Here is a 24,726-nt window from a genome sequence, read left to right on the forward strand (position 1 = left end):
GTGTTATCACAAATGTTGTCTGTTGGTTTTAATGCCCAGGCAAATGAAAGGTAACATGACTAAAAATCTAATGATCTTTTTATTTTTACTAATGCCAGGTTTGTTGAACACACCGATTAGCATTATAAGGAATATTATTCGTTGTCAAAATTAAGATCCGGATTGATCTTTCTGCACAAATCTGATGTCGATTTCAAATTATTTTTGTTTTTGTTGTTTCGCGAGTACCAAATTACCCCCTTGTCCCGAAGTTAAACACTCGTTAAAAACATTACACAATCCACGGCAATGGTTCTTCATCCTGCAATATGTGTTGCTCTCCAACCCCAGGTTTTAAAACCTTTCTTCATCTTCTAGAAAACCAGACTGACTCTGTTTAAAGCTCTCCACCTCACTGAGCTGTAGGTCTACGCATACTTGGCTTCTCTAAGGGGAAAATATGATGTCATGTGTGAGCAACCCACCATCCTGGGCTCCAATAAACATTCGACTATTCCAGCGAGTGGACAGGATTTAGAGGATTTTATGTTGAGGATGATCAGGGGTGCCTGACCGCTTGTTTTAATGAATCATTCATAAAATAAAGTGTTGCTTTTCATTAGGACGTGTTTGGATCATAACTTTAGCTTAAAAGAAAATAATAATAAAACGGCCTGTATAGATGATGAGTTCTATCTAGTCTGGTGGTTAGCACAATAATGCTGTTTTGATATTGGACATTAAGGCAAGGTGTGTGTCTTGTGTGTTTGTGTGTTTGTATATGTGTTTGTGGTGGCGCTCGTGGGTTTATGGAGTGTTCTTGGCCCTTTAAGGGCAGAGGGAGGGGGGGGTTTGTGTCCTCCTGCTCTGGCTGCAGTGTTTTTGTCTCGCTGTCAGTGAGATTGCTGGCCTTACACGGCTGAAGGGACAAGGAAAGGGTAAGCTAGATTTTCATTTTTTGATCATATGATTTTTTTATTTTCTCATCTAGACAGATGTGATTTTTTTTTTTTTCCCCATAGCATTTCATTTGCCATTCTGATGTCATAGTTGTTGTTTTTTGTCCTTTGAACAAAGTAACGGGAAATCTGGTCTTCTCAGTGGAAGCTCTAAAATATATATATTTTTTTTTATTTCAGCATTAATCGCAGTTCACATGTTTTAACCAAATCTCACTGGATGCGCGCGCGCGCAATGGATTTCCCATCTTATTATAGGCATTAGGTATTGTTCTAGGCATCTCAATAAGAGCAGCTGCTCTACACACATCCAGTACGTTCCTGCTATGGGAAATATTAGTTTATAATTCATCTTATTTGATTTGAGGTGGAACATCTACACAGGAATGGGTCCATAAGAAGGAAAAGATGCACAATTCTACTCAGAGGGGAAAAGTCATGTTTTTTTTTAAAGGTTAAAAAAAAAGAGTTAAAAAATAGTCTTTGATTCGCAGCATGTGATTAAAGAGTATTTTTGCATGGCTTTTCTTGTTGTTTATTCGGATTTGGAGGTGCAGAGTGATCTCCTGGGCTCAGGGGAGAGGGTGGGACTGCTGCTTTCAGAGTTTTCATTACTTCCAGATGTTCAGTAGATTCCTGCGTCGCGTTCAGATCCGTTACTTTACAAGTCTTACTCTGATCACTAGTCTATTGTTTCTCTCATACTTCGGAGGAGGATTTATTGTTTGGAATAAGTCTCAAGTAAAAATTTTTTTTCAGGCAAACTGAAGTGGGAACTTTTTGTTTTTAAGATTGCATAAAAAAAGTGACTGGGTTTGAGTACAAAAAAAGGTTATTAAACTCTTTTTATTATTATTATTATTATTATTATTATTATTTTCCTGTGAGATTCTTGATGGGACACATTTTGTCCATTTTCTGTTTTGTTCACTATATCACTGGACTGCAAAAAAAAGAAAAAGAAATAAAAATGCCATTTAAAATAGTTACATATCTTAAATACAGCCAAATGTCTACCAATTCGAAATAATAGAAAATATCTACACAATAGGTTTAATAATATTGTATTTTTCAATAAGCAATTTATATTATTTTTTGGATTTTGAAATTAATGATTACAGAACAAGACAAGAGTGGAAGAAATAGAAATAAGTTTAATAATAAGCCAATATTTTTGTTTATTGCAATCTCAATATAGGGAATAATCCATCAATCTGACTACATTCAACATATGGTGACCTCCTATTGTTTTATGTTGCAGTTTATGTAGGTAAATGGGCATATTAAAAGTATTTATTTATAATAAATATATAAATATATAGTACCACCCCAGTGACAGTTTATTTTGTACTTAAAACCCTTCAAATCTATTGAATATTGAGAATAATTAATTTTTTTGAAGAAGTATATTTCTTTAAATAATATCTTTCACAAATCTAAAATCTCTCCTCTGTTGTCAGTAAAGTAAATTAACTAAGCTATCTGTCCATCCATCCCTCCATATCCATCTATCCATCCATCCATATGCCTATCTAGGGCCATAATAATATGATGTGTAGTAGCTTAGTGGTTAAGGTCATTTGGATCTGACAGTCGTGAGTTCAAATCCCATCCACACAAAGCTGCCAACTCTGGGCCCCTGAGTAAGACCCTTAACCCCATAGCTGCTCATTTATACGAAATAGTTCAATTATAAGTCTATCAAGTGCCATACATATGAATAAAAGCAGGCTGCATAATAAAATAAATCATTTATACTACTTCTGGTGTTATAAACATTTAAACGTAATCAAGCTCGTAAATCTTTAGAGACTACAGGGATTTCTATAAGGACACTGCGATTTGTGAATTGAAATGTTACATTGTGCCAAATCTATAGAAAATATATTGTATTGAATTATTGTTTTGGGGTATTATTACGCCATTGATATACACTCACTGGGCATTTTTGATAAAAACATGTTTGCACTCACACAAAGTTACGTAATTATCTAATCAGCTGATCGTGTGGCAGCAGTGGAATGTATAAAATAATACAGATACACAACATAATCCCATTGAATGTTTACTGTGATCTGATTGATAGTGCTAAATGGGCTGATTCTATAGCTGATGATCTCTTGGGATTTTTACCCACAACAGTTTCTAGACATTAAACAGAAAGGGGAAATAAATAAAAACACCCAGTGAGTGGCAGCTCTTGTTGATAAGAAAGATAAATGAATGTCCAGATGGGTTCTAGCTGACAGAAAGGCTAGGGTAACTCAGATAACCACTCTGTATAATTGTGGTAAGCAGAAAAGAATCTCAGTATGCACAAAATGTTGAACCTTGAGGCAGTGGGCACCGGTTTACTGTTCAAGACCAGCAAAAAAACATGGCCTGGTTTGATGAATCTTGATTTCTTTTCAGGCACCCAAGTGCTAGGGTCAGAATTTGTCACCAACAGCATGAATCCATGGGGCCCAACTTGCATTGTGTCAACCATCCAGGCTGGTAGAGGTTGTGTAATGGTGCGAGGGATGTTTTCTTGGCACCTTTATTTACTACAGCCAATTTGTGCATAATTGCTGATTATGTTTATTTCTTCATGGTCACAATCGACCCATCTTTTAAAGGCTATTTCCAGCACGATAATGCAGCCTGTCACAAAGCAGGCATCGCCCGGTTTCGAGGCCTTTCCAGTCACAGAACCTAAATCCAGTAGAACACTTTTGGGATGTGGAAAAACGTTGCTTCACTGCATCAAAGTGCACTTGAAACATCTGCAGGTTTTGTATGGTGCAGAGTGAGGGAGCAAAGGCTGTTGAATTTGGTTTCTAATAACACTCAGTGAGTGTACACCTGCTTATTCATGCTCTAATTTGATCAACTAATTAACTAGCGACAATTCAGTTCATAAATTCATGTAGATACGGGTCAAGAGCTTTGTTCACATCTGAACATCAGAAAGGGGTGATGTAACCTAAATCTGTAACTGCATCATTTTATGCATCACATTTTTACTTCCTTATCAAGTCATTCATTACTTCATGGATTTATCTCTGAGCAGTTTGGAGTTAAATACAGGGTTTACTTTATGATGTTGATACTGTTTACTAAATATGAGGATGGAAGCAATGTTTTGGTTGTAATGTCTGACTCATCTTGGGAATGTGTATTCTTCAATATTGCCATTAATGTGTTTATTAACTCTATGGTTCAATACTTTTGCCTGAGCTTGATGTAGAAACGGACCAGTAGAAAAAAAGCATAGAAATATGTATAGCGTATCCATAGTAACATAGATGTTGTTACAGATTTGCAGACATTATTCATGCCAAGTATGTATACAATGCATTATGGGAAAACCAGTTCTTGGATCAGCTGGGGGTTTTTTTGGTACTATTTCTGCTTAGATGTTATGTAGTGTGTCAATATTTATTCCAAAATTAATTCTTAATTACAGACAAGGCAGTAAATACTAGCTAAATGAACTACTGGAGAATCTAGAAGACTAAATTATAGCTTGGATTAAATGATGATATTTTGGGGCTCCTTTGTGATTATTTTTAGAACTCTGCAATGTTTGTGTTATGTGGTGGTGGTGGTGTCACCGTGGTTGACTGCTGTTGGTATCTTATTTTAGTTGCTTCTTTAATTAGCGGATCACACAATAAAATGTTTTTATGATTGAATAGATGATGGTAGCATATCAATGATTTAACTGCTCTAAACCGGGGTCTGGAACTGAATGTGTGTTCATTCCTATGAGATGTCTCTGAGACCATTCCACCCCATTTTGTTTACCTTTTCTTTCGGGTGTGCTCGCCAAGCCCCAAATGTATTTAATTTTTTCTCTCTCCAAAGACACATTAGTACAGTTTATGTTTATTTACATATGCACAAGTTTAATTTTCTCATCATTTCACCTAAATATGTTCTTTCAACTTCAGCACTCTTTCCAAATTCTCTTTCTGAAGTTTCCCCACTCCAGACGACTTTTCTCTATCCTCCACCACATGTGATTCCCCTCACGGGAATTCTACTTTTGGATATTTTTTTTCTTTTCTTCTTGTTGCTTTAGCAATTCCTGTTGTCCCACCCATGTACCGTTTCCTGTTGGAGGTCAGTGCTGTGGCCAGTTATGTAGTGACGTGTGTTGTTCTGCTTTCTTTCTCTCTCTCTCTCTCTCTCTCTCTCTCTCTCTCTCTCTCTCTCTCTCTCTCTCTCTCTCTCTTTCTTTCTTTCTCTCTTTTTCCCTTTCTCTCTCACTCTCCCACTCCTGCAGTAACGTGAGCAGGGTGAGGCCCATTCTGGGCTCTGAGCTTTGGCTTCTACACCAAAAATCGTCGGTTCCTCCATAACCACTCCCTAATGTAAAAAGCAGCCCCCTTGTGCGCGTGTGTGTGTGCGCGTGTGTGTGTGCGCGTATGTGCGTGTGTGTTTGTGTGTTTGTGTGATTTTGGTGAATTCAGATAGTAAGGGTTCTGCTTTTTGGTGTTTTTTTTTTTGCCCTCAACTGCTTTCAATCACCAAAGCATAAAAAATTATTGATATCCCCAAAAGATATCAAATTACTTATTAGGTAGCAAATTCATTATAAATAAAAAACAAAAGCGTAAAAGGTTTAAAAAAATAATAAACCTCTTACTTAAAGAAAGGAGTAAATAAATGTGAGAAAGTAAAAAATAATATATTAATATATTTAACATATTTATCAAGAAATTTATTTGAGTAGTAGTGCATTCAATTGAATATACAACATTCCCTTTGTTTTACAAACAAGGGAGATTATAGGAATTGGACAATAAACCTTTCATACACACAAGGACTGATTAGTGTGGCCAGAGGGTTTTCTTCATGTTGGCTGTTACATTGAGCCCGTTTCAGTGCATGCAACTTGTTGGCCTGATTTGAGAAAACAAACTCTCTGAAATTCTTAACAAAAAAAAAAAAACATTTCATGCACAATGCAGTGTTTAACCAACCAACCTTCTTTATGGTCTTCTGCAATGTCCTGCTATAACCCAGTTTTTTATCTGTGTAGTCTTCTAATATTTAATTTTCCTCCCTAAATTGGCAAAGGAATGATTTAGAATATGATGATGATCTTTCACTACGAGACTATTTAATCTGCTTTGAGAGGTTAATTATGATTGTACTATTCATGTTCCAAGCTTCAACTAAGCCTCTTTTTAAGCCTCTCCCAGTCACCTCATCTTTACTTTGCAGGCTTTACAAGGCTGTTAAAAATTACTGGGATCAGACTGGAGCTTTATCTGTCTGTAGCGTATTTATTTATTTATTGAAAAATTCAATTTGTATGTTTTTTTTTCTCTTGTTTTTATCTCCTGGTGGCACAGTGATGCAATGAGTAGCATTCCTGTCTCACAGCTCCAGGGTTTCTGATTTGATCCTAAACTCAGATTAGTGTCTGTGTGGAGATTCTGTGCACATACTCCCCAGTTTTGATGTTGGTTTCTTTCAAGTTCTCTGGTTTCGGATGCTAGTTGGTAGATTGGCTACTCTAAATTGCACTAAATTTTTCTTGCGTTCTCTGATTATAATGTGGGTTCTTTTCTAGTGCTCTTCATCTGATCTATGCCGCTCCTAAGCTATGTTGGAAGGAAGTAGGGGCTTGTATCTCTGTCCCAGGGGAACTGCAGCTCCCTTTCCTGTAACTCTTTCTGACCTGTACTCATATGCATTCATTGGTAATGAGCCATGCCTGTGTGTGTTGTCTTTATAGTTTAATTACAGTTGGTTGAGGGGAAGTTCTTGTTCACGTATGTGCTACATTGATTTTAATTTGGATATAAGCAAGGACGTTTTAACATTCTTATTTGCCCCCTCATGTTGCAGATGTTTTCTTTAAGTGAGGTCTGTTTGTTCGCTTGTTAGCCAGTGTGAAGGCATACTTTGCATGAGACACGGTGTACTGAGAGAGTATGTGAATTTACTACTGTTGTATTGTTAAACAGTTGTTAGTTGGCAATGCTTTTTTGTAGACATGGAATAAAAGGACAGCTTAATTTATCGCTGCATGATACTGGCGTATCAGAGAAAGAATGAGACCTCTGAGCTACAGTTCAGCGTACCCGAATGTTCAGTCAACCTCTCTCTCTCTTTCTCTCTACTTTTGTCTCTCCCTCTCACTTGTCTATTAAAACCAGCTGTGGAGCTAGGGCCAGAATGAATGGTGCTTTTGTGATCTGCATGTCACTTTTTTCTTCTTTAAGGTCTCTCTCTCTCTCTCTCTCTCTCTCTCTCTCTCTCTCTCTCTCGCTCTCTCTCGCTCTCTCTCGCTTTTTTTCTCTGTCCAGGCACTGGAATGATTGAACTCCTGGAACAATATAACTCAATGTTCTCAGCTCTAGGCATGATACTGTTCCAAGATGGAATAATTTAACAAGCCCACTAACATTTGAATTTTCATATTTCACCCTTTTCAGCAGTGGGTTGTTGAAGAATGCATTCTGAGGAAAACAAGAAATCTTGATGCCATTGATCAAGACATTATTATGGTCACAGACAAATGCCAAAAGAGAGAATCTGTGGCCTATAGATAGGTGACAAATGAACGGAAAATCTTACCAGTGCCATAATAAGTTTACCACAAACTTCCAGAAGACCTTTGGAGAGCATTAGCACAGAGACAAGTGCTCAGTATCTGAAACTGTACTGGAGAGATCAACATCATTCTTCATTCTTATTTTGATGATGGTGGGGAAGAGCGCTAATACATATATATATATATATATATATATATATATATATATATATATATATATATATATATATATATATATTACATTGTTTGAAACCTCTACCATGGGAGAGCATTTAACAGGGTTGTGTTCAGGAGACTACAAAGGCCATAGTCTATGATAACATTTACTTTTACTGCATTTAGCAGACGCCCTAATCCGGAGTATTGTAAAAAAAAAAAAAAAAAAAAAAAGTGCATTAAAGTCTCTATCAATGAATAAATCAACTGGTGTTGCAAATTATCATCCTAAATTATAGGATTATAGAATTACAGCACATTTTTTCATTTTAAATAAAGACAAAAAAAAACCAGGGATAATATCTTTCACCAAACTGTTCAGTGAGCCTTTGTGTCTCCTGGATGGAAACATTGCCATTTTGAAAGAGACCACCTTTATCTTAATAGTAACATTTCTTGGTAGGATAAAGGTTAACAGCTTATAATCATATTATCAGGTCATCAGTTTTATAAATATGATCATCATCAAAATTGCACAACTGAGAGGCCACACTTCTACTGCATCGAAGATGTTAGTATGTGGATCTGTCATTGAAACCACTAAAACAGAATCAAGTATAAGGTGTGAACATTCATCTTGGGTCATGGTCATCAAGCTCGAGCTGTCAATAGGAGGTTAGTGGAATGATAGAGAGAGTGGCTGGGCTTTGTGTATTTTAATCCACACCAGTTTTTTGTTTCTTTACAGTTGCTACTAAACTTTAAGTCATTAGTTCGCTTAATAGCGTTCTCAATGCAAACACTAAGTGTAGCACATCAGCTAGTTTTTTCTTAAATGAGCTATAAGTAAGAAAATGGCACAAGCAGTCTCTTCTACCAAGAACCCTGTCCATCTTGCTTTCACTAGTATGACTAATAGTATGACTGAACAGCATATATTATATACAACAGGAAATATATAAAGTATGTTAGATGAATTTGGAAAATACAAATGATTAACCTACTGTTGGGTTTTATTTATATTAAATGTTTAATGTATATTTGAAATTTAGTGTGTGAGACATTATTACAGGTTCCACACTTTTATAGCCAATATAAGAAGATAAAATTAGGCATTCTGTTTTGTATTTGTGATGTGATATTTCTGTACACAGTGCTGCCTGTCACGTGCTGGCTCTAAATACTGTATTCAACAAAGGCTCTTTCTAGGTTTTTGATGTATTTATACTATGTCTGTTCACATTTTTATAGCCGCCTCAAAATTCATTTGGGAATTGAATGTAATTCATTTGGAAACGTTATATAAACATTTGTAAATTAGTCTGTATAAATTCATGACGATGTAAATTTATGTAAAAAGAAAAACAGAGCAGAAACTACATATTTACAGTTTGGGTTACATAAAAAACTGTAGAATTGGGGGATGAACTTAGCAGTGACTAATACTTTTTGGCAAAAAAAAAAACCCTTTGCTCGATGCTGCTGTGCTGAGTTTTCCCAGACATCAGAAGGACTTGCCAAGCTTCATGATTTTGTGGACCTGGGTGAGGGGGAGGTGTAGTGTTTGTGATGGTAAATAGTAAAGATGTGGAGCCCAGTAACATTTTTAATTCAGAGATGGTATTTGGATCTCTACTCCCACAGATACCAGATCTATTTAGACTCCAAGTTTATATTTTGATGCATTTCAGCTCAGGGTGTGTGGCGTTCCTGGTGTTATCCTGGGAAAAAATCACACACATGGCCATTACATGTCTGAGTCAAATAAGCCATTTCTGGACTGTGCAGCTCATGAATTCCATATTACTTTCCTTCAAAATTGAGACACCACCCTAACGAAAGGGAGGAGTACAGAAAGCGGATAGGAGGAAAGAATGGTTGGTGCTGGGTGGAGAGGTAGACATGCGAATCATTTTTGCACTGAATAAACCCCTTCAAACACAACCACAATAACAGGCAGTGATTTTTGGATGCAAGGAATGCCTTTCTGACTTCGCCCCAGTTCAACTCTTTATGTTTTCCAATTTCTTCATGGTTACACACTCTACAAAGTCTTTTTGTATAATTTATGCTTTAGGAGACTAGCTGCCTGTTTACACTTCAGCTTACATGATAGCTTTATCCTTAATATAGACTTTTTACTAAAGGTTTTCCTTTAAACTCTAAATAGCTTTTCTTAATTATGGGATATGGGACATTTGAAAGGTGCTAACTGTTTGAAAGATGTTTCCTTCCTTAATAGGCAACCAGCATTACCAGACACTTGTATTGTGTGTAAGTACTGAATCAGGGAAATAAGTACTGAGTGTGAAATAAAAAACAGAGAGTGTGATATTTGTCTGGGGCGTGTTTTTTTAACTATAAGAAAACTTAAATTAGTAAAATCTCTCATGCAGCATCGTGTGAAGGGAATGCGTGTCACCACACTCTGTTCAATATCAACAAGTTAAACAATGTTTATAGTCTGCCATGCAGGGGGGAAGGTCACTGCTTCATGCATGCACACACTTACACATACACACATACCATACCATAAGCTCTCCGACTAATACTGCTCTACTCAGGGCAATCACGTTGCTGGCATTAGTGGGGGAGGGTTGTTTGGTATAAGGGGTAAAGCGCTAGGGGATAGAACACTAAGGAAATGAAACATGGAGTTAGAAGAATAGTGGATGTCTTAAGTGGGGCAGTAGAAAGAGATGGAGAGGAGAAAATAGGGTATTTAGAAAAAGTATAGAAAGACCAAACAAGTGTGAAAGCATTCTGAGAGGAGAAAATATTTTGGACAATACTCAGATGCTTGTCATATTGCTGGACTAATTATACCTTTATCATCTGGTTCGCAGGAAAGTCTTTCCTGTACCCCCCTGCTGGGTTTTTCACATTTACACGCACACATGTATGAAGGAATGTACAAAATGACACAGAAAAAACAAAAGAAAAACAAATTCTTGTGAATATAAATGCGCTGTAGCTATAGTCCACTTTTGCTAATCAATTTAGTCATATAAGATCCCTGTTCACTGTAACCAGTGGACAATTTTGTGTGCAGTAGGGAAAAAGTAATTGTTTGTTCACTAAAAAGGTCACAAAAATACTGCCTGAGTTTTGTCAGTGTTTCCGAGTGCTCTTGATTCTCTGGTGCAGCCTTGGATAGGCTCAAGGTAAAGTTTTTGGTGTGAAACAGAAAGCAAAAGCTATGTTTAAACAGGAAAATTGATCATGGGTGACCTCAAGTGAACAAAGGACTCTCAGATCTGAAACAATTTAGAACTAAAAGAAACACACATAGCCTAGGGAGTGATAACTCGTACACAACACCCACAACCTTTTTTTCCCACAGTAATTACTCAAAAAAGGTATCTTTCGAAAACAATCTTGCTTCAGTAACTGTGTGCAAAGTGAGATACAGGCTATTATGAATATATGCATACTTTCTCTGAATCATAGCATGCTTTGTTTGGTACAACTGTGTTAAACATGGAATGAGTCTCTGCTGGAGTTGGGATTCACCACTGAGAGACAGGATGGAGGAAAAGGAGAGAGCAGTCATCTGCAATCTCCTGATCCTCAGCTGACTAGAAGGAGGGGAATGAGAATGAGGGAGGTATTGGAAAAGGAAAAACAAAGAAAAAAGAAGTTGGACAGAGATGGAAGGCAAGAGAGAGAGAGAGAGAGAGAGAGAGAGAGAGAGAGAGCGATAGACAGAAGGAAGAGAGCGAGAGTGTGCTTGCATTTTCTTTTTCCAGCACCTCTATATGGAGAACTATCGAGAGAGAAATGATTCCTAATAAGGTTGTAACGAGAGGCTCTTTCTCCTCAAGTTACTGTAGCTGCCAGGAAAAGTTTCCTTTCCATCCTCTTTCCTTTAAGTATGATACCCAGAAACAATCTCTAAAAAGCAATCCCAGCGTTAGAGAAAGAAAGCAAATCAAGTCAGAAAGGCTTGTATGATCTGCTATGGCTAGTAATAAACAGTGATTGAACCCCATTCTAACAGTACACATTGTCAGACATTGACTGCTGGCTTCCTTCTCTGCTTTACAATGAATAGACAAAAACACCCTCTTGACCAGGGCCATTTGTGTAAGTGTTGTAGACCCCACATTGTGGTGTTTTTCTGAGTGGAGGCAGCTGGCCTTACGTGTCACTGGGTGAATGATGAGAAAGTTGCTCATGACTTGAATGCAGTAACTCTCTCTCTTTCTCCCCCCCCCCCCCCCCCCCCCCCCCCTCTCTCTCTCTCTCTCTCTCTCTCTCTCTCTCTCTCTCTCTCTCTCTCTCTCTCTCTCTCTCTCTCTCTCTCTCTCTCTTTCTCTGTCTGTCTGTCTCTTTGTCCTTTTTTAGGTTTTTTATGTGATGGTGTTACAAGAGGTAGCTATTAAATCATGGCTCAAGTGTTACACATGGACACCAGCTTTCCAGGTTGGTTATTTTTGCATTAAACATTTTAGCATTGCTTACAGACAGACAGACAGACTGATTGATTGATTGATTGATTGATTAAAGCACACAATCAGAAAAACAAATTACCAAAAAATAATCTAAAGGTACCCTATGATCACTCACATTACTATGTCTGAGGCAAACATCTGGGTTCATAGTTAATGTTATGAATTTTAAAATTCTTTTGCATATGTCATGTTTTATTTAAAGCTTTTGCCATGCAAAAGTTTTTTATTGATTTAATATTTATGTTGTTACAAAAAGATATAGTTACACACTTTATTTAGTGGCATTATTTTCTGTAGCCCACTATTGATGCTGGGTTTTTTTTGTCTGGCTGAGAGATTAGAGTGAGATTTCTGCTCGTTAAACACTGATTACCTTGATTACCCTGCAGGAAAGATTAATTCTACAGGCCCCACTTCCCTTCATACAAAAGACACGGAGGCTCCTTACTCAGTGGAGACCCCCTATGGTTATCGTTTGGATCTAGACTTCCTTAAATATGTTAATGACATTGAGAAGGGTAACACAATAAAGAGGGTCCCTGTTCAGAGACGTCCACGCTATGGTTCTTTGCCACGTGGCTATGGGTACACTGGCTCGTGGTGGACCTCCACTGAGTCCTTGTGCTCCAATGCCAGCATGGACAGCCGTCACTCGTCATATTCATACTGTGCACCTGGCTATCATACCTCTCAGCGACCCAACTTTAGCACGGCCCGTGTGGAGAAGACTCTGCTTGATGCACGGCGAAAGCTGGAGGAAGAGAAGGACAAGCGCTTTTCCAACTTAGGAAGCATGCACAGCAGTGTTGCTGGCTCCAACACTTCTCTTTCCAGTGCCCACAGCTTCAATCGTGCTCAGGGAGGAGGAAGTTCATACACACCTGTTAGCTCAGGCCTGTCCACACCTGTATCGCCCACTCCAGCCCATCTACAGCATGTGCGTGAGCAAATGGCCATGGCTCTTAGGAAGATCCGGGATCTGGAAGAGCAAGTGAAGACCATTCCCGTGCTGCAGGTGAAGATCTCTGTGCTGCAGGAGGAAAAGCGACAGCTGAGTGTGCAGTTAAAAAGTCAGAAGTTCCTGGGCCACACACTTGGATTCAATCGTGGACGCACACGTGGTGAGCTCTACATTGATATTCCAGAAGAGGAAGTGGAGGCTAGTACCAATAAAATGGTAGAAGGACTCTCACCCACCACCCCTGATGGCTTACGTCAGGACTCTGGCTGTGAAATAGAAGACACCGTGATCATAGGCAGTGCTCAGCCAGGAACCAGGAAGGAGGTTCGAACTATTGGTGTGGGTCCGGAAAATAAGGAGAAAGATACTTGTCATGTGGGTGTAGGTGTAAGGGAAGAAGACTTGGGCTTCCTTCCAGAGACAGAAGTTCTGAAGACCAAGGTGGGCCAGTTGGAAGTGCAGCTGAGAAAGACTATGCAAGAGCTACAGAGTGCCCAGATGCAAATAGATACAGTAAAGGAGGAGAGGCAGGGTGGGACCCTGCAGGCCGATCATGCTGTGAGGGCCACCAGCCTGGGCTGGCAGGAACAGCATGATCTAGGAGCTGCTGGGCTCCACACAATGGTCAGCTATACCCAGCAATGCCAGGAGAAGCAACAAAGGACAGTGGGGATCCAGGTGTATACACTTGAGCAGCCTACGTTAGTGCTCAGATCTCAGCAGTGCAGCACCTCCTCCAGACCCCTATCTGCACCCCTGCTGAAGGATACTCCTCATAGAGGATATGCAAAGCCTCTGAATGCAGAAGGTATCTATTGATACTTTAATTCCAAAACATTTTAAAAAATTTTTTTGTTCTTTAAAAAGTGTAATCATCCACCCTTAAAGCTTTCAATGTTTTCTGTCCTATGCTTTCCGCAGAATCCACTGCAGTAACTGCCAAACAGGTACGAGAGGTCCTAAGAAGTGAATTGTCCACATCGGTGTCCATCACCAGCCCTTCCAGTGGTGCGGAGACAAACTACAGTCAAGCAGCTCCACTTTGCCAAAGGCTTAAAGATGGTGAACAGAAACAGCAACTCGCCAAAGAAGTTTTGCACTCACATGGAAGTGCACCACAACCAGGTATTTATTTTTTCATTTATATTTTGTCTGTTTTGTACATGAATATAAACAATAAGGCTCTACATTTCTTTTAAAGCCTCTCCTCAATCCAGCTTGAGATCAATCATGAAGCATAAGGCAGACAGAGAACCATGCCCTTCTTCAATTCAGAAGAATCTGCAGTTCACAGGAGTAAATGGAGGGTAAATTTAATGTTATATAACTTTGAGCATTTTGTCAGTGTAATTCTTATATAGTATATATTTTTCCGATTTGAAGTTAGTTAGTGGCACTTACACTGTTTTTGTGCTCTTTTGGTAATTTTTTGTGTATTTTTTTAATAAGAGAAATAACTATAGATATGAACTACAGGTATGAGTCCACCTCAACAGAAAGCACTTCTGAGACTTCAGATGATGAGAGTGATGCAAGCGAATATCATGAAGCCACTGAGAAACTACCAGAATCTCCAGCTCATCATCCTCAGGCTACCTTTGTTAGCAGCTCTGCCGTTTCTGTCACTGTAATTCCCGAATCTACAGAAACAGTAAATGACCAGCACAGCAATGTCCCACTTTTACTTAGTGAGGGCTCAGGTTTACAATCACCAGCCTTAGACACAGCCACATGTCAACATGTGGTAACCTCACCAGCTACAGATTCTGACAAATGGCACTCTGCAAACCAGTCGTCTACAACTGCCATATCTCCTCAAGCGATTCTTATTAAGTCGTCGGAATCAAATTCCATTCAGCAACATTCAACCCAAAACACTGCCATTTGCCCTGAACCGAGTTCCACTAAATCATCTCTAATCTCCATGGCATTGAAACAAACTGTTACCCAACCCCAAGCCAGCAGCTCAGATAGCCAGCAAAATTCTAGGCCGACAGAATCCTCAGGCCTGACCACTCAACAGCCCACTCCTCTGTCACATACCACTGGTGCTTCTCATCCAGATGATAAGCAATCACAAACCACGGACCTCACTTCACACCAGCAAGCTGTGCAGTTGAAGACTTTAGAGGCTTCTGGCCAACAGGAGATCGGCAAATCCCCAGTCAGCAGTCCATCTGAAAGCTCCAGCTCAAGCAAAGCACCTACACAAGAAAGCAGGTGTTGTGAAATTCATCATTTGTTATTGTTATAAACAACAATGAGTGTTATAATATAACTAATGTATCATTGTCTTTTCTGTTTCAGAGGGGAGCTGAGTGACAGCTTCATGACAGCTCTTTATACCTTGAAGAAAGCACTTGGTGAACCAAATGCTTTTAGCCAACAGGGGGCGGTATGTAATTTTAGTCAGCGAAAATTTTACAAAATTACATAGCATAATACAACAGTTATCATTAACCTAATAGGGCTGGTCAGGTGATAATGCTATTAACACTATAATGACCAAAGTTTGTGGACAACTGACTATGACGGCCATAAGTGGTTCTTTTAGTAATTCTATATAGCTCGTATAAAGCGTCAAAAAACACTCTCCGAAGAGGGCTTGATATTTAACTGCAAAGTGCATTAAATGGGACATTCAAACAGTACATTTAAATGTTTTCAGATGTCCAGATACCTTTGGCTATAGTGCATATATAAAAACAACGAATACACTAGAAAATATACAGAAATAAGCTTTAGTGAGCAGTACACGTGCAAAACGTAACAAAAAAACAGATTGTAAGAAGTTGTTAGAAACAATATACAAATTTTTTTTATCTTGCTTTAATTAATTAGTATTTATTGGTACATTACCATTATCCTGGCAAAGGGAAAACATCATTAAGAAATAGTATTTTATATGATTTTCTAGTATTATTCCACCTTGGTCCCCCATCTCCAAGTTAAATGTTTTCACTGCCCACTGCTTGTTTTAGGCAGATTCATGTATTGACTAATTCCTGACTTTGTTTCAAATTTCACGATGACAATATCCTCTTTGGACGGTGAAAGTTGAAGCCTATGCTTTTTCAAACATTCAGTTGAAAGGTTACTTAATGGCTGTCTTTATGAGCCACTGGGCAGAATCTCTACAGCTTGATGTTGCCATCTGTCTATGTTCAACGCAACCTTTCTGTTTAAACTGAAGGGTAAATTACTCCCTTTGAAAGGTTTAGGAATTCTCAAATTTTTCTGATTTATTTGTCAATTTAAGCGCTAATGCTTTAGTCAGTTTTGCCTCAATTTATACACAGTGGAACCCGGTTATGTCGATGTCCTAGTGGGTCGCCAAAAAGCATCGAGGTAACCGATGATCGAGATAAACGAAAATCAAAATGGCGGCAGTATATTAACGTGCTTGAAATTTCTTTATGTACATGATGTGCGTTAATAAATGAGAATGTGCATGCACGTGTTTTTGAAGGGTTTTTTTTTACACAACAGCGTTGCAGCGATTTGTTTGATGAAGGCATGCTATAAAAATACATACAGTAGATGTTTATCTCTCAGGAATCCACCTGCCACGCCTCCTTCAGCCCCCTTCAGCCCCCTTCAGCGTGTCAGGTGTTTTTTTTCGGCCGCTTTCTCTGAAGCTCCCGGCTTTAATCGCGCACATATGGTGCTCGTTTATCATCATCACCAGCTCCTATTTAAACTTCCACACTCTCACTGTCCGTTATTGTTGGTATATGTTGGTTCACAGCGGTGGTTGTTATCGCTCATGCGTATCCCGGTACGTGTCTTCCCACCGGCACTCTCTCACCGGCTGCTCTTTTCTTCCCAAAGCGCACCGCGGATCCCCCCCCCCGATCCTGCCGGTGTTCATTCTATGCTTTTGCTGCTCATCCCACGTTAGCGCGGCTTTCGCCTCCCGTTCATCGCATAACATTTAACAACAAAAGGCATATGTGCACTAATTAACAGCAGAGATTCACCAGTATACAATACAACACCTGTAGCAGCTGTAAGGGTTGATTTTTCCGCCACTTCTGCGAGTTCTTCTGCGGCTGCACCGAGATAACCGACGTTAAATGGCAAATTTTCCCCCCTTGTGCTCGAGATATCAGGGTTCGGCGACATAAAAAAAAGTCGACATAACCGATAAAAAATGTTTAGAAAAAGCGAGAATTTGGCGGTTCCACTTCAAAAACGTCGACTTAACAGGGTTGTCGAGGTAACCGAGGGCGAGATAACCGGGTTCCACTGTCTTCTTCTTCTTCTTCTTTCGGCTGCTCCCATTAGGGGTCGCCACAGCGGATCATCCGTCTCCATACCACCCTGTCCTCTATGTCTGCCTCTTTTACACCAACTACCTGCATGTCTTCCCTCACCACATCCATGAACCTCCTCCTTGGCCTTCCTCTTTTCCTCCTACCTGGTGGCTCCATCTTCAGCATTTTTCTACCAATATAATTCATGTCCCTTCTCTGCACATGTCCAAACCATCTCAATCTCGCCTCCCTCACCTTGTCACCAAAACATCCTACATGGGCTGTCCCTCTAATAAACTCATTTTTATTCTTGTCCATCCTCGTCACTCCCAACGAAAACCTTAACATCTTCAGCTCTGCTACCTCCAGCTCCACCTCCTGTCTTTTACTCAATGCCACTGTCTCTAATCCATACAACATCGCAGGTCTCACCACAGTCCTATAAACTTTCCCTTTCATTCTTGCAGATACTCTTCTATCACAAATCACTCCTGTCACTCTTCTCCACCCACTCCACCCTGCCTGCACTCTTTTCTTTACTTCCCCAACACACTCTCCATTACTTTGCACTGTTGACCCCAGGTACCTGAACTCCTCCACCTTCTCCACCTCTTCTCCCTGCAACCGCATCACTCCACTGCCCTCCCTCTCATTCACACACATGTACTCTGTCTTACTCCTACTGACTTTCATTCCCCTTCTCTCCAGCGCATATCTCCACCTCTCCAGGCTCTTCTCAACCTGCTCTCTACTCTCACCACAAATCACAATATCATCTGCAAGTATCATAGTCCAGGGAGACTCCTGTCTGAACTCGTCCGTCAACCTGTCCATCACCACTGCAAACAGGAAAGGGCTCAGGGCCGATCCTTGATGCAGTCCAACCTTCACCCTGAACCAGTCTGTCGTACCTACTGCACACTTTACTGCCGTCACACTGTCCTCATACATGTCCTGCACCACCCTCACATACTTCTCTGACACACCTGACTTCCTCATACAATACCACAACTCCTCTCTCGGCACCCTGTCGTACGCTTTCTCTAAATCCACAAATACACAATGCAGCTCCTTCTGTCCTTCTCTATACTTCTCCATCAACATCCTCAAAGCAAATAAGGCATCTGTGGTGCTCTTTCTCGGCATGAAACCATACTGTTGCTCACAGATGGTCACCTCTTCTCTCAGCCTGGCTTCCACTACTCTTTCCCATAACTTCATGGTGTGACTGATCAACTTAATTCCCCTGTAGTTACTGCAGGTCTGCACATCTCCCTTATGCTTAAAGATCGGTACCAGCACACTCCTTCTCCATTCCTCAGGCATCCTCTCCCCTTCCAGAATCCTGTTAAACAATCTGGTTAAAAACTCCACTGCCATCTCTCCTAAACATCTCCACGCTTCTACCGGTATGTCATCTGGTCCAACCGACTTTCCATTCTTCATCCTCTTAATCGCTGCTCTCACTTCCTCCTTACTAATCCTATCTACATCCTGCTTCACCAACTCCACATCCTCCAACCTTCTCTCTCTCTGATTTTCCTCATTCATCAGCTGCTCAAAATACTCCCTCCATCTTCTCAACACACTCTCCTCACTAGTCAACACATTTCCCTCTCCATCCTTTATTGCTCTAACTTGCAGTACATCCTTCCCAGCTCGGTCCCCCTGCTTGGCCAATCGGTATAAATCCTTTTCTCCTTCCTTAGTGTCCAACCTCTTATACAGTTCCTCATATGCCTTTTCCTTGGCTTTCGCCTTTTTTTTAACCTGCTGCCGCATCTCCTTGTACTCCTGCCTACTTTTCTCATCACTCTGTCGATCCCACTTCTGTTTTGCCAACCTCTTTCCCCTAATGCTCTCCTGCACTTCCTCATTCCACCAACATGTCTCCTTGTCTTGCTTTCTATTTCCAGATGTCACACCAAGTACTTTTCTAGCTGCCTCCCTCATCACTCCTGCAGTAGTTGCCCAATCATCCGGCACCTCTTCACCACCACCAAGCCCCTGTCTGACCTCTTCCCTGAACCTCACACTACACTCTTCCTCCTTCAGTTTCCACCATCTTATTCTTCTTTCAAACCTAACTTTCCTCCTCTCCTTCTTCGCCTCCAAAACCATCCTACAGACCACCATCCGATGCTGTCTAGCTACACTGTCCCCCACCAACACCTTACAGTCTCCAATCTCCTTCAGGTTGCATCTCCTACACAGAAGATAATCCACCTGTGTGCACCTTCCTCCACTCTTATACGTCACCCTATGATCCTCCTTCTTCTTAAAATACGTGTTCACCACTGCCATTTCCATCCTTTTAGCAAAATCTACCACCATCTGCTATTCCACATTCCTCTCCTTAAAACCATACCTACCCATCACCTCCTCATCACCTCTGTTCCCTTCACCTACATGCCCATTAAAGTCTGCCCCAATCACCAATCGTTCTTTCCTAGGTACACCATCTACCACTTCATCTAATTCACTCCAGAATCTTTCTTTCTCCTCCATCTCACAGCCAACTTGTGGAGCATAGGCACTGATGACATTTATCATCATCCCTTCAACTTCCACCTTCACGATCATCACCCTATCAGAAACTCTCTTCACCTCCACGACACTCTTACTGTACTCTTCCTTCAGAATCACCCCTACACCATTTCTCTTCCCATCCACACCATAATAAAACAGTTTAAACCCACCTCCAATGTTCCTGGCCTTACTCCCTTTCCACTTGGTCTCCTAAACACACACAACACATCTACCTTTCTCCTCTCCATCATATCAGCTATCTCTCTCCCTTTACCCATCATAGTACCAACATTTAAAGTACCAACCCGAACCTCTACTCTCCTACACTGCTCCTTTTCCTGCCGTCTCTGTAGACGCCTTCCTCCTCTCCTTCTCCTCCTTCGGCCAACAGTAGCCCAATTTTCACCGGTACCCTGTCGGCTAACGATACCGTAGCGGTCGTTGTTAACCCGGGCCTCGACCGATCCGGTATGAAATTCTCATTTGTGATCCGCATATTTGATTTGGCACATGTTTTACGCTGGATGCCCTTCCTAACGCAACCCTCCCCATTTACCCGGGCTTGGGACCGGCACTAAGAGTACACTGGCTTGTGCCCCCCTAATGGCTGGGTTAACCGGGTTCCACTGTATTTACCCTATAAAACTTGCTAGTGCTGCCCAGTTTCTATTGGGGATTTAATCACTTTAAGGTCAAATATCTTTTCATGTAGCGTTTCTTTCATATTTTTCACCCCATGCATATATTTACATTCCTTATGGACAAACCCACTCCCAATGCTTTATTCTTACTGCAACCCCACATCTGCTCTAGCCGCATTCACTGTTCATGTGTTTGAAGTCTTTTGCAACTATGCTTCTTCCAGAGAACAGCCTACACCACAGTATTACAGGAGTGGCTGCGTGTCTCATGTCATAAATCTGCGGACACAGCAGTAGTGCGAGCCTACATGGATGCCTTCGCCTCTGTCTCACCTCAGCTGCTGGAGTTTGTGATAAATATGGCTGATGGGAATGGAAACACAGCACTGCACTACACTGTCTCACACTCCAACTTCCCTGTGGTTAAACTGTTGCTGGACACAGGTCAGTCTCTTTAATGGACTCTGTTATCTTGAATATAAATGGAGTATTCATTGCATTAACAGTAATGAATGCCATGTAACTATACTATTTGTACATTTCCATGACCAGGAAAGTTCAATGACATGGTGACTGAACTTATTTTATGTATAAAATAAGTTCAGGCGAGCAAAAGGAATACCATCTCCATGGTACATACATATACATACACATACACATATATATATATATATATATATATATATATATATATATATATATATATATATATATATATATATATATATATATGTGTGTGTATGTATATGTATGTACCATGGAGATGGTATTCCTTTTGCTCGCCAGCTGACAAAATTGTGTGTGCTTTCACAGGACTATGTAATGCAGATAAGCAGAACAAGGCTGGTTACACGGCTATCATGCTGACGGCTCTGGCTGCGTTCCACTCCGAAAGCGACCTTCAGACGGTTCTGCAGCTGCTTCGCACTGGAGATGTCAATGCCAAGGCTAGTCAGGTGCGCCCCCTATTGGCTAAAGAATGTAACACAATTCAGTTTTTCCTAGATTAGTTAGTTATGGGAACACCTACACCGAGCAGGCTTAACATAATAGCTTTATGGCCACCGATCAGACTTAACATTATAAACACCTGCCAAATAATGTGTTGATCCCCCCCCCTTTTACTGCAAAAATCAGTGTTATAATGTCATAACCTTATGCCTGGTCGGTGTATATTTCACAATGTATTTTCTCTACTGAATCACAAGTGATCAACATTAAAACATTTACCTTAAACATGAAACATTAAAACATGAGAAAAAAATGTATCTCCTTTGAAAAATGGTGATTCTAAAGACACGTTTTTTTTTAAGGAGCTATTTGACTCTCAGTTCTGCCAAATAGAGCATGAGGTCATAAAGCGTTTCACCTTGTTCAGATGTAATACAATGATTTTTCCTGAGTGATCCAATCACAGGTGGACAACTGAGATATAAATAAGTATGAACTGTGCCTTCTTGTGTGTTGGCACATTCTAGGCTGGGCAAACTGCCCTGATGTTGGCAGTGAGTCATGGCAGAGGAGACATGGTTAGAGCTCTACTTTGCTGCGGTGCTCAGGTCAACCTGCAGGACGATGATGGCTCTACAGCCCTCATGTGTGCCTGTGAGCATGGTCACGTAGACATCGTGCGCCAGCTGCTTTCTGTACCAGGATGTGATGCCACTCTCACAGATAATGTGGGTACACTATATGATTTTTTCTTATAAAAAAAGTGCTATATGTTTTTCATCATTATATAAAAGTAGCTGTGCATACGTGAATCATGTTGTTTACAAAATACTCCTTTTCGTATCTTTATTCCATCAGGACGGCAGCACTGCTCTCTCTATTGCACTAGAGGCTAGTCAGAATGACATTGCTGTGCTTTTATATGCCCATCTGAATTTTGCCAAACCTCCTTCCCCTGTAAGCAAATTCACATCAACTTGATCTTATTAGGCAAATTAAGCATGCTGTATTTGTTATTGTGTATATCGTTTTAAGCATTTGTTTTTTTCTTACTCTCAGGTGTCTCCAAAGTCTCAAATTGTGGGATCCCCACCATCAGAAATCCTAAAATGAAACAATAAGGCTGCTTCCTGTATGGGTGTATTGTCATTGTAATTTAATTGTGCATACAGTTGATCTGTACAAATATATTTCTTTATATATATACAAATATATTTCTTTATATATATATATATATATATATATATATATATATATATATATATATATATATATATATATATATATATATATATATATATATGTGTGTATACATACATACATACATACATACATACATACATACATATATGTGTGTATGTATGTATATATATATATATATATATATATATATATATATATATATATATATATATATATATATATATATATATAAAGTATTCACTGTTATCACTTAATTGTATGCTACTGCATGTTTTAGTGGGTTCAGTGTGTCCTTTACACACAACTCTCCAAACCTGGGGCCTCATTTATTACATTTTTAATTTGATTTAAAAAATGTAACCTAAACAAGCAACATGCCAAAAAACTACTATAAAACTTAAAACTGACAAGTAAATATTTTTATACATATGCAATGTAAAAACCAGCTTCATTTTTCTCTTATTGCACCACATTTTGAGTGCATTCACTTTATATTTGATGGGAATCTTTCGCCATTGCAGAGTGGCAGTAAGTGAATTTAATGAATGATCTTTATCAGTTAATCATAAAGAACAGTGGAGTTTTATTGAATTCTAAATGTTTCATAGCTCTGAAACAAATAAATAAAAAAGCCTTCAGTGACAGAGACATGTCTAGAAATTGGGCATGTACTGCAATAACAGAGAATAAAATATCCTGTAATCGCAATGATCCTACAAAATATACTATATAGCTACAGGTTTTTGGACACATGACTATCGTGTCCATATGTATTTTTAGACATCCCATCCAGATTACATTTGAGAAGGGTTTCTGCTAGATTTTGGAGCATGGATGTGAATATTTGTTTTCATTCAACTACTAGAGCATTTCCTGGGTCAGTGTTCCATTTCATCCCAAAGCTGTTCAGTAGGGTTGAGATAAGAGCTCAGTGCAGGACACTCGAGTTCTTTTACTCCAAACTTTAATCACCCATGTCTTCATTTTGCTCGTTTTGTAGACAGAAGCATGGTCATGCTGGAACAGTGTTTGAGCTAGAGACCTGGACGAGATTTGATGTGTGAATGCGGGTGCGGGCGGTAAGATACTCATGAGTGCAAGTTGCAGGAGAATAAAATCATTAGTGGGATTCCAGATTATTTTCTGTTTCTTTTTTTTTTTTATTAATATTCAAAAGGGAAGCAAGTGAAAAAGGCAGAGTCGCAGGAAGAAGCAGTTGAAAATAGTGCATTGAAAATAAAACTACTAAAGTGAAATTTCAATAGTGCAGGAGAGAAAATAGTTTTTTTGCGGTAGGGGGACAGAACCTTGCGGGAGCGGGCGGGAGCCGGACTGAAAAATCCATCCTGTGCAGGTCTCTAGTTTGAGCCTCTTTGTTCCAGTGAGGAGAAACAACCTGTGTGAATATAATCGTAAGGTGTCCACAGCCATTGGACAATATAATGTATGTCATTATGAAACATTCAATTTAGACTAAAAAAGCCGAATTTTACATTGTCCTCACATTGACCTCTCTGATCTGTAATATTCTTTAAACAACAAACCAAGGTCAACGTCCTTAATCTTATTGAAACAAATACACAATCATGTCAAATGTTGCCACTTTAAGGCTATATAAAAAAATAAAAAAAAAGATTTGATCTTGGATGTATAGCCAGTTACATATTCATTATATTTTACTATAAGAAAAGTGTAATGTTGATCCGTTTGATCAGTCAGTTTCATCTCGACATTCAGAGACAAAAGAAATGCACTTAAAAATATGCAATAAATGAGGCCTTTGTTTTCCACTGCCGCAAAGCTTCTACGTCTGATCAATTTCATTACATAGACTGATCTTGCTGACGCTCTCTGACTCCGAATGCGGTATTATTCGTTTTAAATAAGCAAATGAATCTGTTTAAATAAATCATTTTCATGATCACATAACATGTTCTTTAGCTATTTTGCATTACTCATTACGCAGTGTTTTTTTCTGTTCTACTCAAACATTTTTAAGAAAAGCTACTTCAGTATTAAGTTGTGTCATTTATTCCTCAGTTTGTTTAATTGATTTAGAAAACAGTCTCATGAATTATTAATTT

The 24,726-nt window shown here is 39.5% G+C and overlaps 1 protein-coding gene and 1 long non-coding RNA gene across 2 annotated transcripts; one reads left to right on the plus strand and one right to left on the minus strand.

The window, feature by feature from the left end:
* The first annotated feature begins 489 nt into the window (after positions 1-489).
* Positions 490-22,687, plus strand: kank2 (KN motif and ankyrin repeat domains 2). Its single transcript, XM_083524359.1, has 12 exons — positions 490-917; positions 11,995-12,072; positions 12,491-13,870; positions 13,984-14,187; positions 14,264-14,369; positions 14,539-15,282; positions 15,370-15,457; positions 20,713-20,932; positions 21,302-21,444; positions 21,967-22,167; positions 22,298-22,396; positions 22,499-22,687. The coding sequence occupies exons 2-12, from the start codon at positions 12,036-12,038 to the stop codon at positions 22,550-22,552; spliced, it is 3,276 nt and encodes a 1,091-aa protein (XP_083380485.1). The 5' UTR covers positions 490-917; positions 11,995-12,035; the 3' UTR covers positions 22,553-22,687.
* Positions 5,117-11,854, minus strand: LOC310717012. The gene is made up of 3 exons (XR_014530719.1): positions 9,028-11,854; positions 7,733-8,550; positions 5,117-7,656 (listed from the first exon to the last, which is right to left on the minus strand). It is a non-coding gene; the product is annotated as an uncharacterized lncRNA (long non-coding RNA).
* Positions 22,688-24,726: the final 2,039 nt, after the last annotated feature.

Source organism: Silurus aristotelis (assembly GCF_946808225.1).
Source record: "Silurus aristotelis genome assembly, chromosome: 21".
Classification (NCBI taxonomy): domain Eukaryota; kingdom Metazoa; phylum Chordata; class Actinopteri; order Siluriformes; family Siluridae; genus Silurus; species Silurus aristotelis.